At 40.3% G+C, this 14,636-nt stretch overlaps 1 protein-coding gene across 6 annotated transcripts in view; it reads right to left on the bottom strand.

Moving 5' to 3' along the window:
• The window catches only part of CBFB (core-binding factor subunit beta), a 73,330-nt gene that overhangs the window by 32,059 nt on the left and 26,635 nt on the right, over positions 1-14,636 (bottom strand). For all 6 annotated transcript variants that reach the window (XM_063654376.1, XM_063654375.1, XM_063654374.1 and 3 more), the window contains one exon: positions 2,363-2,479. In XM_063654376.1, the coding sequence (XP_063510446.1) occupies positions 2,363-2,479 (117 nt within the window). The remainder of the gene's footprint in view (positions 1-2,362; positions 2,480-14,636) is intronic.

Raw genomic sequence — 14,636 nt, 5'->3', positions numbered from 1 at the left:
ATCTCGGCTCACTGCAACCTCCACCTCCTGGGTTCAAGTGATTCTTCAGCCTCAGCCTCCTGAGTAGCTTGGGATTACAGGAATGCGCCACCACGCCTGGCTAATTTTGTATTTTTAGTAGAGACAGGGTTTCACCATGTTAGCCAGGTTGGTCTTGAATTCCTGACCTCAGGTGATCCACCTGCCTTGGCCTCTCAAAGTGCTGGGATTACAGGCGTGAGCCAACCACAGCCAGCCTCAACTCCAGAATTTCTATTTGATTCTTTTAATAATTTAGATCCCTTTATTGATATACTCTACTTGATTAGTCACTGCCATCATAATTTCCTTTAACATTAAAAGGAAAGAATATTCCTTTAGTTCTTTCAGCATATTTATAACAACTACTTTGAAGTCTTTCTCACTAAGAACCAACATTTGGGCCCCCTCAAAGACAGTTTATGTTGCTTGCTTTTTCACCTTTGTATAAGTCGCATTTTCATAGTTGCATGTCTCATAACTTTTTGTTGAAAACTAGACAGTTTAGATAATATGCTGTAGCAACTCTGACTTCTGATCCTTGCTTTCAGCTTGTTGTTGTTTGTTTGTTTAGTGACTCGCCTGGACTAATTCTGCGGAGTCTGTTTTCCTCAGCAGTGCACAGCCTCTGATGTCACTGCTCAGTTTTTCTTTTTTTCTTTTTAGAGAAAGGATCTCACTCTGTTGCCCAGGCTGCAGTGCACTGGCATGATCACAGTTCACTGCAGCCTTGAGCTCCTGGACTCAAGCGATCCTTCCACCTCAGCCTCCTAAGTAGCTAGGACTACAGACACATGCCACTACAGCTGGTTAATTTTTAAAATTATTTGTGGAGATGGGGTCTCACCATGTTGCCCAGGCTGGTCTTTAACTCTTGGGCTCATGTGATCCTGCCATCTTGGTTGGCCTCCCCAAATGCTGGGATTATAAGCATGAGCCACTGCACACAGCTGTCTTTTTAAGTCTTACTTTCTGGGGGGTTGTTCCTGGATCAGCATCGTTCAGCTGTCAGCCAATGACTGGTCAGAGGTTTTACCCAAACATCTTGAGCCAGCAGACTTCCATCTTTTGCCACTGGACTTGTGTGTAGCTTGGGGAAATGCTTTCAAAGTTCAGGGAGTTTGCCAGTCTACCTTGTGTTCATCCAGGGAAAAGTAGCATGCAAGGGCCTTCTGTGTTCTCTTCAAGAGAGCAGGTGTAGCCTTGTACATGCACACAGCTTTCTGGATGACATGAGTGTAATCTTAGTACGGTCTACTTTACCTATCACTTTCCCTGAATCTCCCTGATAAATTTCTGGCTGGTCTGCCATTTTGTTGCTTTCTGCAACATTAGCTTTCCCAGATTGTTAGCAAATGAGACCTCTATCATTTTAAACAATATGCCTGGGCATGGATTTTTTTTTTCCCAAGCCCTGCTTTTAATAATGTCAGCTCTCTTTGACAGGACAACAGATCTACCAGTGCTCATGGCTTACCCTGCCTGCCCAGGGAAGAACCTGAGGGACCAGAGCTGGGGAATGGGAGCAGCTCCTGACTAAAATGCCACAGACCGTCACTGATCTTACTGAGATTCAATAGCTTCCATAAGGCCTTAAATGGGTGTGGTTTGTTGTTGTTGTTGTTTTTGAGACACAGTTTTGTTCTGTTGCCCAGCCTGGAGTGCAGTAGCGTGATCTCGGCTCACCGCAATCTCTGTCTCCTGGGTTCAAGCGATTCTCGTGCCTCAACCTCCCAAGTAGCTGGGATTACAGGTGTGCGCCACCACACCTGGCTAATTTTTATATTTTTAGTAGAGATGGGGTTTCACCATGTTGGCCAGGCTGGTCTCGAAATCCTGACCTCAAGTCTCAGGTGATCCGTCTGCCTCAGCCTCCCAAAGTGCTGGGATTACATGTGTGAGCCACCACGTCCAGCTTTTTTTCTTTTTTAAACAATTTTTGTCAAGTTTTATCATTGCTTTCTTGGGAGAGGACTTGTTGAGCTCCTCACTCAAGCATTCCAAAAGCACGGCTCCTACATTTTATTTTGAACTGTTTTTTCTTTTTTCCCTATTCATAATGTTCTAAAGATCAAGAACAAATATTTTAAAGAACTACTTACTGGACTTTGAAGCCCCCACTGAGCAGATACAAATAACCCATGAAATTAAGAACTGCTGAAGAAAAAACTTTCCCAAAATCAGGACCAGAATTTGAGTCTCAACATTTTCAGGATTCCTCAATATTGCTTCAACATAATACTTTCTATACTTACTCTTAAAGATTGGGTAAAATAGGTCCCCAGACAAAGGCAAGATTAGGGACTAAAGGGACCATGCTCAATAAAGACTGACGTCACCCTACCTGGGCTCGCTCCTCATCAAACTCCAGACAGCCCATACCATCCAGTCTTTGGAGATCAATCCAGCCTTTCCAGATAACACAGACTCCATTCAGAATCATGGGAGCCTTCAAATATACCTAAGACACAGAAAAGGATGAAAATAATTGAAAACCATCAGACACATGAAAATAAAAAGATTAAACTTACTTACATAAACTCTGTAGAAAAGATGAATAAAATTATGATTGACTGATTGAGATGGAGTTTCGCTGTGCTCCCCAGGCTGGAATGCAGTAGCACGATCTCAGCTCACTGCAACCTCTGCCTCCTGGGTTCAAGCAATTCTCCCGCCTCAGACTCCCCAGTAGCTGGGATTACAGGCACTCACCATTATGCCTGGCTAATTTTTTTTTTTTTTTTGTATTTTTAGTAGAGATGGTGTTTCACCATGTTGCTCAGGCTGGTGTTGAACTCCTGAGCTTAGGCAATCTGCCAGCCTTGGCCTCCGAAAGTGCTAGGATTACAGGCGTGAGCTACCATGCCCGGCTAGACACTTTGATTTTTGAATGTTGGGTAGAAAGATGGAAAACAATTGGAAGCCACCACCCTCTGAAGAGAGCATGCACTGCTTCCCTCAACGTGGGTTCCTGGAGCCATGCAGGATCAGGCTCTTGATACTCCCTTCAGCTTTATAAGCTATCTCATAGATTCCTGATAATTAATCTTTTTTTCTTTCTGTTTTTTTGTCTTGTTAGCCAGAGTTGATTTCTACTGCTTTTAACCAAAGAACTTTAACTGGTATAATATTTACTATTATATCACATTAAGTAGTATGTGGTTATCTTTAGGTGTCTATAAAATAATTCGGAACAAAACACTGCTATCCTTTATATGGGATTTATGAAATTTAATTCAAGCTATTTCACAATCTTTTATTTATTTTTTACTTTTCCCAATAGGCAACAGTAAGCTGAATCAGTCTTTTAAATATAATAGAAAAGTTTTAAGGTCACAGGGTTTGACTACATGTGTGAATCATTTATCTAGATACTGGTAAGTTAACCCAAAATCTACTTATTTCAACTCCCTGTTGAAATTCTTAAATACTATAACAAAATCAACTAAAACAATAAGGCTAGGCACCAGTGGCTAATAATGCCTGTTATCCCAGTACTTTGGGAGGCCAAGGTGTGAGGATCACTTGAGGCCAGGAGTTCAAGACCTGCCTGGGCAACACAGAGAGACCTCACTTCTAAAAAGTAAAAAAATAAAAATAAAAAAATGAATAAACTTAACCAAGCATCTTGAATTCTTAATAAATGGAAATGTGTTTATTCCTTACACATAATACCTTTAGATGAGAAAATTAGCCAGACTTCGTATTGTATCATATCCAACAAGTATATCTACTTATACATTAGAGAAATATCGAAAATAAGTATCCTAGGATATGGTAACATCTCAAGTCACTGACAAATTAAATATGTTCACTATACGTCATGCACTGAGATTTAAAAAAGTACCAATAAATTTTAAGAAGATCTTCACGACTGCTGAAACCAAAAGTATCTCTCATCTGGTGAACCTTCAGCTTTATGAGAAAACTCCCACATCCTGGCTAGGCGCGGTGGCTGATGCCTGTAATCCCAGCACTTTGGGAGGCCAAGGCGGGCCGATCACTTGAAGTCAGGAGTTTCAGACCAGCCTGGCCAACATGACAAAACCCCATCTCTACTGAACATACAAAAATTAGCCAGGCATGGTGGCGCACAGCTATAATCCCAGCTACTCGGGAGGCTGAGGCTAGAGAATCACTTGAACTCGGGAGGCAGAGATTGCAGTGAGCCGAGATAGTGCCACTGCACTCCAGCCTGGGTGACAGAGTGAGACTTGTCTCAAACAAAAAAAAAAAGAGAGAGAGAAAAAAAAGAAAACTTCTGTTTTACACTTTTATTAATTTTTCTTCTGGGAAAAAAAAAAAAAAAAAACCCAATTTCTTCACCATTCTTTTTCAAGTAAATAAATAACTCTAGGATAAAAATTGCTTTAGGTATACATCATACCCAAATTTAGATCATTTTTGATCACCAAATTAATTCTCATATTGGCTCAAAATACAATTGTTCCCAAGAGTAACTATCCACCCAGAAAGGATGGTGCTAATTCTATCATCCTGAGGTGAATATTTTATTGTGATAGAGATAAACAATATAAGAGAAATTTATTACAGTTTCTACAATCTTCCCACTCCTAATACCACATTAACCTAATAGTTACTTTTAAAAACATAATTTTAGGGCCGGGCACGGTGGCTCACGCTTGTAATCCCAGCACTTCGGGAGGCTGAGGCGGGTGGATCACAAGATCAGGAGTTCGAGACCAGCCTGGCCAACAAAGTGAAACCCCGTCTCTACTAAAAATACAAAAATTAGCTGGGCGTGGTGGCGGGTGCCTGTAATCCCAGGTACTTGGGAGGCTGAGACAGGAGAATCGCTTGAACCCAGGAGGCAGAGGTTGCAGTAAACTGAGATCGTGCGACTGCACTCCAGCCTGGATGACAAAGCTAGACTCTGTTTCAAAAACAAATAAACAAACAAACAAAACACATAATTTTAGGTCTTCTCTACCTTGTTTAACATGAGTTTCTGAATAAACCAGCATAGGTTAATATTTACTGCCTTGAACAAGATATTTTTAATGCAGAGGAAGCAGGAATTCTTCAGTGAGTTTTCAAAACTGCAGATTATCAAATATATCTTTACTAACGAGGCTTTTCATTTACCTGCACCAAATGTATTTCCTTTGGGAAATCCAGTGCTTTGTGAGCTAAAATCTGGCATTATTTATTACCTGTTTAATTATATAAAAATTTGTAAAACAGTTTCTCATTTTGAAGAAAAAGCTGGAAGCATCTTTTTTTAAAACTCATTTCAGTAGTCTCTTCAGACTCTTGGATTCTTTTTGTTTTTAGAGATGTTTAATAAGAATAACTGACTGCCAATAATTATAAACATGATAAAAAAAATTACCTCTGAGATACCTTTAAAATAGTACTTATAGAATTTATACCCTCCGGCTGGCCGCAGTGGCTCATGCCTGTAATCCTAGCCCTTTAGGAGGCCGAGGCAGGAGGTGATGAGTTCAAGATCAGCTGGGCCAACATGATGAAACCCTGTCTCTACTAGAAATACAAAAATTAGCTGGGCGTGGGTGTGTGTGCCTGTAGTGTCAGCTACTCGGCAGGCTGATGCAGGAGAATCGCTTGAACCTGGGAGGCAGAGGTTGCAGTGAGCTGAGGTCACACCACTGCACTCTAGCCTGGTAGACTGAGCAAGACTCTGTCTCAAAAAAATAAATAAATAAATAAAACAAAATAAAAATTTATGCTTTCCTGGTACATATTTGTGTCATTCTCCTTCACTACTGAACCCAATCACTTCTGCTAAGGGCTGCAATAAACCACACTGAACCAATTTCTACTTACATTGGAAAATAACCAAAATACAAAAGGTTCTATTTCTCCTCCTATTTGCACCAAGGGAAATAGTCTTCAGTTACAACTGAAACCGTTTAACCACACATTTCCTTCTGTTCTGATAAGTGCTCATTCCCTTCCACATTGTGCATTTAAAACTCCACCAATGTGCACCAAATCAAACAAGTGACTATGCCGACCTCTGCTCAACCCCTCACAAAACCTAAAAACAATACCCCTTATTTCACCTCAGTGAATCTTGATTTACCATCTCTCATGAAGATTTCCATCCAGAAATCTTCATTAATCTCAAATCCTGTTAGAAGGCTAACAGGGGGACGGAGTAGCATGCACTGGGGATTGTCATTTCACCTATTAGCACACCTCATAATAAATTCTAATCATGGAGACATCTTTTCTAATAGCAAAGTCAACTTTACACCACTTTAACTGGATTTTATATTAGTCATCAATGATTTATATTCTTTAGAATTGAAGATTCCACAATCTCTTAGCTTATTCTTTTTAAAAAACTTATTATTATTTTTGAGACAGAGTCTCACTCTGTCTCCCAGGCTGAAGTGCAATGGCATGATCTTGGCTCACTGCAACCTCTGCCTCCTGGGTTCAAGTGATTCTCCGTGCCTTAGCTCCCGAGTGGCTGGGATTACTGGTGCACGCCACCACGTCCTGCTAACTTTTCTATTTTTAGTAGAGACGGGGTTTCACCATGTTGGCCGGGCTGGTCTCGAATTCCTGACCTCAGGTGATCTGCCCGCCTTGGCCTCCCAAAGTGCTCGGGTTACAGGTATAAGCCACCGCGCCAGCCAGCTTATTCATATTAATGTCCATAGTAAAAAATATTTTCCTGGCTGGGTGCGGTGGCTCACACCTATAATCCCAGCACTTTGGGAGTCCGAGGCAGGGCAGATTAACCGGGGTGAGGAGTTCGAAACCAGCCCGGCCAACATGGCGAAACCCTGTCTCTAATAAAAATACAAAAATTAGCTGGGTGTGGTGGTGGGCGCCTGTAATCCCAGCTACTCGGGAGGCTGAGGCAGGAGAATCACTTGAACCCGGGAGACAGAGGTTGCAGTGAGCCAAGATCGTGCCATTGCACTCCAGCCTGGGCAACAAGAGCAAAACTGTCTCAAAAAAAAAAAAAAATTTCCTTATAAAATTACTAAATTTTTTAAAAGCCCATTTATTATTTATTTATAAATGTTCTTTCACAACAAAGAAAACCAATGATCTGTTTTGGGAAATTTCTAAATGGTTTCAGAAAATGAGTAAAATTCTTTGTTTTTTGAGATGGAGTTTTGCTCTTAACGCCCAGGCTGGAGTGTAGTGGTGCGATCTCGGCTAACTGCAACCTCCACCTCCCGGGTTCAAGGGTTCTCCTGCCTCAGCCTCCCAAGTATGTGGGATTACTGGCGCCTACCACCACGCACCACTAATTTTTGTATTTTCAGTAGAGACAGGGTTTCACCATGTTTGCCAGGCTAGTCTTGAACTCCTGACCTCAGGTGCCTGCCTCAGCCTCCCAAAGTGCTGGGATTACAAGCGTGAGTCACCGCACCCAGCCAGAAAATGACGACAATTTTTAATCAAGACTAATGTCTGCAATTATAATTAAAAATAATATTTAATGATCCTACTGATTTATTTAGATGTTCTCATTCAAATAAATACAGTTTTATGTGTACATCTTCAAAGTAAATGTTTGGTGCTTTCATGTATTCATGAATACCAAACTTCAAAGTACAAAGAAAATAAAATTCTGTCTCTTAACAGTTTGGCATTTTATAATGTAATTCAATAATGTCATTTAATACACAGTGAAATGCTTCTGTCAAAAAAAAATAATGTCATTTAAGCACAAAGACAGTTTTTCACTGACAATGATTCCTTATTTCAAACTTTAAAAAGAAAAGTTATTAGAATATGAACGAGGGATTAAACCCATTGTCCTAGAACAATGAAATATTTTATACAAAATGGATTTAAAATGGGTAAACAGATGCAGCTAAACATACATGAGAAAAACAAGAAAACAGTTTATCTTTCCAAAAGTAAAATATCACAAATATGTTTGAGACTTCACAGCAGGTTAAAAAGTGACTATAGTGTCACATCTTGTGCTCTTCTGGAAAAGTAAGGGAAAAGCTAGTTTAACACAATTTTTAATCATCTCAAGCTCTAAATATAAGTATTTGTGATGTTATATTCAATTTAAATTATACATGATATCACCTAATTTTCACATTCTGTAGCTTTAAATTTCCCACCACTCATGCAGTAGAGCTTCAGCAAAAACGTTTGTACCATCAACTGTGGTATCACCTATACAATGGAATATTACTTGGTCATAAAAAGGAATGAAATGTTTATACACACAACAACACAGAATGAACCTTGAAAACATAATACTAAGTGAATGAAGCTAGAAAAAGGTTACATATTATATGAAATGTCCAGAAAGCTGGCTGGAGTAGTGGCTCTTGCCTGTAATCCCAGCAGTGTGGGAGGCCGAGATGGGCGGGTCACCTGAGGTCGGGAGTTCGAGATCAGCCCGACCAACATGGAGAAACCCCGTCTCTACTATAATTACAAAATTAGCTGGGTGTGGTGGCACATGCCTGTAACCCCAGCTACTCGGGAGGCTGAGGCAGGAGAATCGTTTGAACCCAGGAGGCGGAGGTTGCAGTGAGCCAAGATTGCGCCATTGCACTCCAGCCTGGGCAACAAGAATGAAACTCCATCTCAAAAAAACAACAAAAACAAAAACAAAAAAACACCCCCAGAAATGTCCAGAAAGCTAAATCTAGAGCAACAGAGCGACAGGAAGGAGATAAGTAGTTGCCAGGGGCACAGGGGAGTGGCAAATGAGGAGTAATTGCTACTATGTATGGGATTTCTTTATGGTGTGATGAAAATGTTTTGAAATTAAATGGTAATGATGGCTGCAGAACTCCAAATGTACTAAAAATCAATGAATTGTACACTCTAAAAGAGTGAATTTTATGGTATGTGAATTATATCTCAATGAGCTGTCATTTTTAAAAGTTTGCTGCCAGGAGTGGTGGCTCACGCCTGTAATCTTAGCACACTTTGGGAGGCCACGGTGGGAGGACTGCTTGAGCTCAGGAGTTTAAGACCAGCCAGGACAACATAGTGAGACCTCATCTCTACAAAAATTTTAAAAAATTAGCCAGTTGTGGTGTCACACAAATGCAGTCCCCGCTACTCTCTGCAGACTGAGGTGGGAGGATCACCTAGGCCCAGGAGGTCGAGGCTGCAGTGAGCCATGATCGTGCCACTGCACTCCAGATTGGGCTACAGAGCAAAACTCTGTCTCAACAAAAAAAAAACAAAAAGAAAGAAAGAAAAAATAAATTAAAAGTTTGCAACAATTTTTATCTGCTACATATAAGCGACATCTATGAGATACCCAAATCAAGATTTTGAGGAGGCAGTTACATATGGGATTCCAGCATTCTGAGAATAGATCTGGGCTGTTATAAATCTGGCAGCCATCAATAATACCATGGTATTTAAATCCAGAGGAAAGGAAGAGACCCCCGGAGTAAGCAGGGGAAAAGAAGGGGACCCAGGAAGAATCTGGAGGAAGTCCAACTTTTAGATGCTGGGTAGAAGAAAAAACCACAGCAGGGCAGGCTATGAACAGCCAGTGAAGAAACCTGAAGGAGCGCAGGGTAAAGGTTGTTACAGGCCCCATTTAAAATTTCCCCTTTGTTGGCTGCATTAGATGGAGTTCAGAAAACCTACAGGGGTTTGGGCTTACAGATATGTTTCAAGAAGACCAGAAACTTCTCTGTGCAAAAATGTACGTGTTTGAGCCCATGTGCATTTTTCTAATGAAGTCCATTGCTTTCATCAGATGCTCCAAAGGGGTGTGCAAGGCAAAACGGATTCAATTATGATAGAAAAACTCCATTCTTCCCTTTCTCTCAAAGACACAAAGATCTTTCTAATACAGAGCCTGAGATGGTAAATGTTCTTCTTTTAGTAAATGAACCAAACTTAAGTAGCTAAATATTACTAATCCTGTGTTTTGAAATTTAAGTATCAAAGGAAGAACCTAAGTCTACTTCTCATGTATTAACCTGTACAAATAGTTCTTTGAGGGTCTGGAAGGTACTTATTCTATGAATATCTAAATTTGGAATAAGCAGTGGCATCCTTACCTGTCTTTTCCTCTACAATACTATATAACTTACAGAAAAGATCATAGTTTCTAGGTAGCTGAGATGAGAGAGACAAATTAAAGGTACAAAGGGATGGCAGAGTTCCCTTTATTGAGTGATTCTAAAGAAGAGAATTTCAAGGCAATTAAAACAGAGTAACTATAGATTTGCAAACAAGACCCCCATGCACATCAGTACTAAGTCATAAAATCAATACACACAGAAACCAAGTGTCAAAGCTATTGACAAAAGCAAGAAGCTGAAACTTCACTGTCAAAAAATCCCTTTCGATTGGAAAGGATATCTCGATTCTCCGTAATAAGTTGTTAGAGCTTAAACACTTGTGGCTCTAGTCTATAAATTGATGTATTAAGAAAACGTAAGAGGGTGTAATCATTCATTACTCCTTAGGTTCTCAGTAAATATTTAAATACTGATTAATAGAAGAACAGAAAACAGCTAGAATCTAGAATTTTTTTTCTTGTAAGTTTCCTATAATAATTTCCATTTGAAAAGATCCACCTATTCCACAAATGTTTATTACCTGTTAACTATGTGTAGGAAATGCTTATAAGGGCAGTGGGGATATATGATGAGTTCAAAAAAAGATTTATTTCACCCACCCAAAAAGAGATTCCAGCACTACAACAGCACTGCTCATTAACTTAAAGTTTTTAATGAGGAAGAGCTGAATATATTAAAAAAAGAACTGTAGGTCGGGCGTGGTAGTTCACGCCTGTGATCCCAGCACTTTGGAAGGCTGAGGCGGGTGGATCACTTGAGGTCAGGAGTTGGAGACCAACCTGGCCAACATGGTGAAATCCGATCAATACTAAAAATACAAAAATTAGTTGGACATGGTGGCACGCACCTGTAATCCCAGCTACTCAGGAGGCTGAGGCAGGAGAATCACTTGAACCCAGGAGGCAGAAGTTGCAGTGAGCCAAGATGGTGCCATTGCACTCCAGCCTGGGCAACAGAGCAAGACTCCATCTCAAAAAACAAAAACAAAAACAAACAAAAACAAAAACAAAAAAAAAAAACGATTTGAATAACTAGTGTGATGTCATATTCATGAATGGAAAGACTACAAATGACAATCTATCCCAAAGTAATCTTTAACGAAATTCCAATGAAATATCTGAAATATCAAAATAATGTTTTTTAGAATTTGGGAAGTCTACAGTTCACATAAAAGAATCAGGCCATTCATGAAAAATTACAGAAAGAATAATTTTTTGCCCTTTCAGATATTAAAACATATAAGACAATCAATAAATATATAGGAGTGCTGTGGCAGTCAGCTACAACTTAATGGAACAAAACCAAAAAATTCAAAAATGAAACCAAGTATATAAATACTTAATATATGAAAAAGGTAACACTTAAAATCAATAGTAAAAGGATATTTTATTTAACTAGTAGAGTTGAAAAAACTAGCTAACCATGTGGAAAAGAATAGTTTAGAACAAAATTAACATAACTAACCAAAAATTATGAAAAAAAGTTCACTAACAAATATATTAAATCAGAACAAGATAACTATTTTAAAACAAATATTAAAATAAATTGAAAAACATTTTAATAACATGTATCAGGAGGGAAAACAGGTTATATTACATTGTCAGGGGGATGGTAAACTGGCTAATGATTTTGGGAAGGCAATTTGGGGGAATAAGGGTGCATTTTCCTTTGACCCAGCAATGCCACATCTGTGAATGTAGCCTAAAACTTAATCAAAGATGTACAAAAAATATTCTATTACAAGAATGTTCATTCTCAAGGGATTTTTGTAAATAATGGCAAACGATCAGAAATAACCTAGACGCCCAACGATAATGAGCTGAATAAATAAACTTCCAAATTGAACACTGACCTTTAAAATGCCTGCTAGAGGCTAGGCGCAGTGGCTCACGCCTGTAATCCATGCGCTTTGGGAGGCCGAGGCGGGCGGATCATCTGAGATCAGAAGTTCGAGACCAGCCTGGCCAACATGGTGAAACCCCGTCTCTACTAAAAATACAAAAATTAGCCGGGCATGGTGGCAGGCACCTGTAATCCCACCAACTCAGGAGGCTGAGGAAGGAGAATCACTTGAATCCAGGAGGCAAATGTTGCAGTGAGCCAAGATTGCACCACTGCACCACAGCCTGGGCGAAAGAGTGAGACTCCATCTCAAAAATAAAAAGCCTGCTAGAGGCCGGGCATGGTGGCTCACGCCTGTAATCCCTGCACTTTGGGAGGCCAAGACGGGCGGATCACGAGGTCAAGAGATCGAGACCATCCTGGCCAACATGGTGAAATCCCGTCTCTATTAAAAATACAAAAATTAGCTGAGTGTGGTGGCATGCGCCTGTAGTCCCAGCTACTCAGGAGGCTGAGGCAGGAGACCTGCTTGAACCCGGGAAGCCAAAGCTGCAGTGAGCTCACATCATGCCACTGCACTCCAACCTGGTGACAGAGCGAGACTCTGTCTTAAAAAAAAAAAAAAAAAAAAAAAAAGCCTGCTGGAATCCAGGCAGGTCTGCTGATCCTTGACCACCAAAAATAAGCATCCCTCACCACCAAAAAACAAGCATGTTACACGGGATGTTTACATTATGCTGCTGTTAATGGAAAAAAACACAGTAAAATACTAGGTAAAGAAAACCATTAAGCCTACACACACACACACGACTTGTTATACTCTATCAAATCTACATGAACACTGAATTAGTGAACACTAAACCACTGTTCCTAGGGAAAATGCAGAGGTAGGTTCCTTTTAGCCTAACATCTTCCTCAACTGATCAATACATAAACTTGTTTTATGTATGCTTCTGTTCAGACATCGTCTTCAGTATATATTGCTGATTCACTAACACTGAACTCACGGCCGACAGCACTGTAACTCATGACTGAAGGGAACTTATCTAACATATACATTTTCTCCATAAGGCACATTACGGCCTTCTTGCATTTAAGGAGTACTAGACAGCACTTTAACATTATGCTTGTGGGCCATTTTAAACAGTGAAATCACCAACAAAAAGCACAAAATGAAAAACATGAATAGACCTCAAAAAAGACATGTATTTACAGTATAAAAGCTGAGACAAGAAGAAGGCAGCGCACCACTTTTGTTCTACCTCAACTGGGAACATGCTCTGAATGTTACTCATTTTTTTGCCACTCTGTGTAAGTTTGCAAATGGCCACCAATGATCCTCATTCTTTGTGGATTCTGTATCTGCAAATTCATCCACTACAATTTCTTTGTAAACTCAAACTCAATACTCGTGCTTTCACAGTGATTCACAAATATGCCCACGTGTATTGCATTGCATTGCATTGTATTTCACTCTGTCACCCACCCAGGCTGGAATGCCATGGTGCAATCGTGGCTCACTGCAACCTCAACTTGCTGCCTCTCAAGTAGCTGGGACTACAGGTGCATGCTACCATGCCAGCTAATTTTTTGTAGAGATGGTGGTCTCACTATGTTGTCCAGGCTGGTCTTGAACTCCTGGACTCAAGCAATCCTCCGCCTTGGCTTCCCAAAGTGCAGAGATTATAGGTGTGAGCCACCATACCTAGCTATATATGTTTTGGGTTTTTATTTGAGGTGGAGTCTTGCTCTGTCGTCCAGGCTGGAGTGCAGTGGCGCAATCTTGGCTCACTGAAACCTGTGCCTCTCCGGTTCAGGTGATTCTCCTGGTTCATCCTCCTGAGCAGCTGGGACTACAGGCACCCACTACCACACCCGGCTAATTTTTGTATTTTTAGTAGAGATGGGATTTCACCATGTTGGCCAGGCTGGTCTCGAACTCCTGACCTCATGATCCACCCACCTCAGCCTCCCAAAGTGCTGGGATTACAGGTGTGAGCCACTGTGCCCGGCCATGTATTTATTTTTAAAAGAAAGAAAATGTTATCCACTATGCTCACCTCAAGACAGCATGGGAAGAGTGAAAACAAAATGTGCTTTGGAATAAAAAAAAAACACGTGAGTTTAAATTCTAGCTCTATTAAATGTGTCTGGGGCAAAGATTTCTTACATATAAAAAAATTGGGCTAAATAATACTCCTTCATAGGTGGTGATAAAAATTAGACAAGTTAATGTACAGAAAACTTATAAAACATAGAGAACATCACAGCAACACCGACAATAATTTCTTTCCAAAGGAGAGACGCTGTTTTTTCCCTGACAATGAAGAGTTGTTCCTACCCACAGACCAATGAATCAGCCAACAGTAATACTGGGATGGCCATAGGCACCCAAGAAAACAAGATATTCCACTGAAGAAGTATGTACCTTGTCGTTTGCTGTAACCATTTCTGTAGTCTATTCAACAGATTCCTTTAGAAGATACTTGGTTCTGACTCATCCTCCTTTAGCCACATGCACCTCCCTGTTCATAAATGGTCAGCTGCTCAACTGCCAGATAATCTCTACAGTCATTCAATCTTGTTTGCCTCTGAATCATAACTGGGTTGCATGTATGTGTAAAAATAGCTTCTTCTATAGTGATTTAATGTAATTTACCCATCTTCTTACAGTTCAAAAGAGAAATCATAAGATGAAAAACTAAAGTGTCTGGAGGCTGGGTGCGGTGCCTCACACCTGTAATA

The sequence above is a fragment of the Pongo pygmaeus genome, chromosome 18, assembly GCF_028885625.2.
Source record: "Pongo pygmaeus isolate AG05252 chromosome 18, NHGRI_mPonPyg2-v2.0_pri, whole genome shotgun sequence".
Taxonomy (NCBI): domain Eukaryota; kingdom Metazoa; phylum Chordata; class Mammalia; order Primates; family Hominidae; genus Pongo; species Pongo pygmaeus.
Note: the sequence above shows the minus strand (reverse complement) of the source record. Positions and strands in the feature narration are given on the sequence as shown.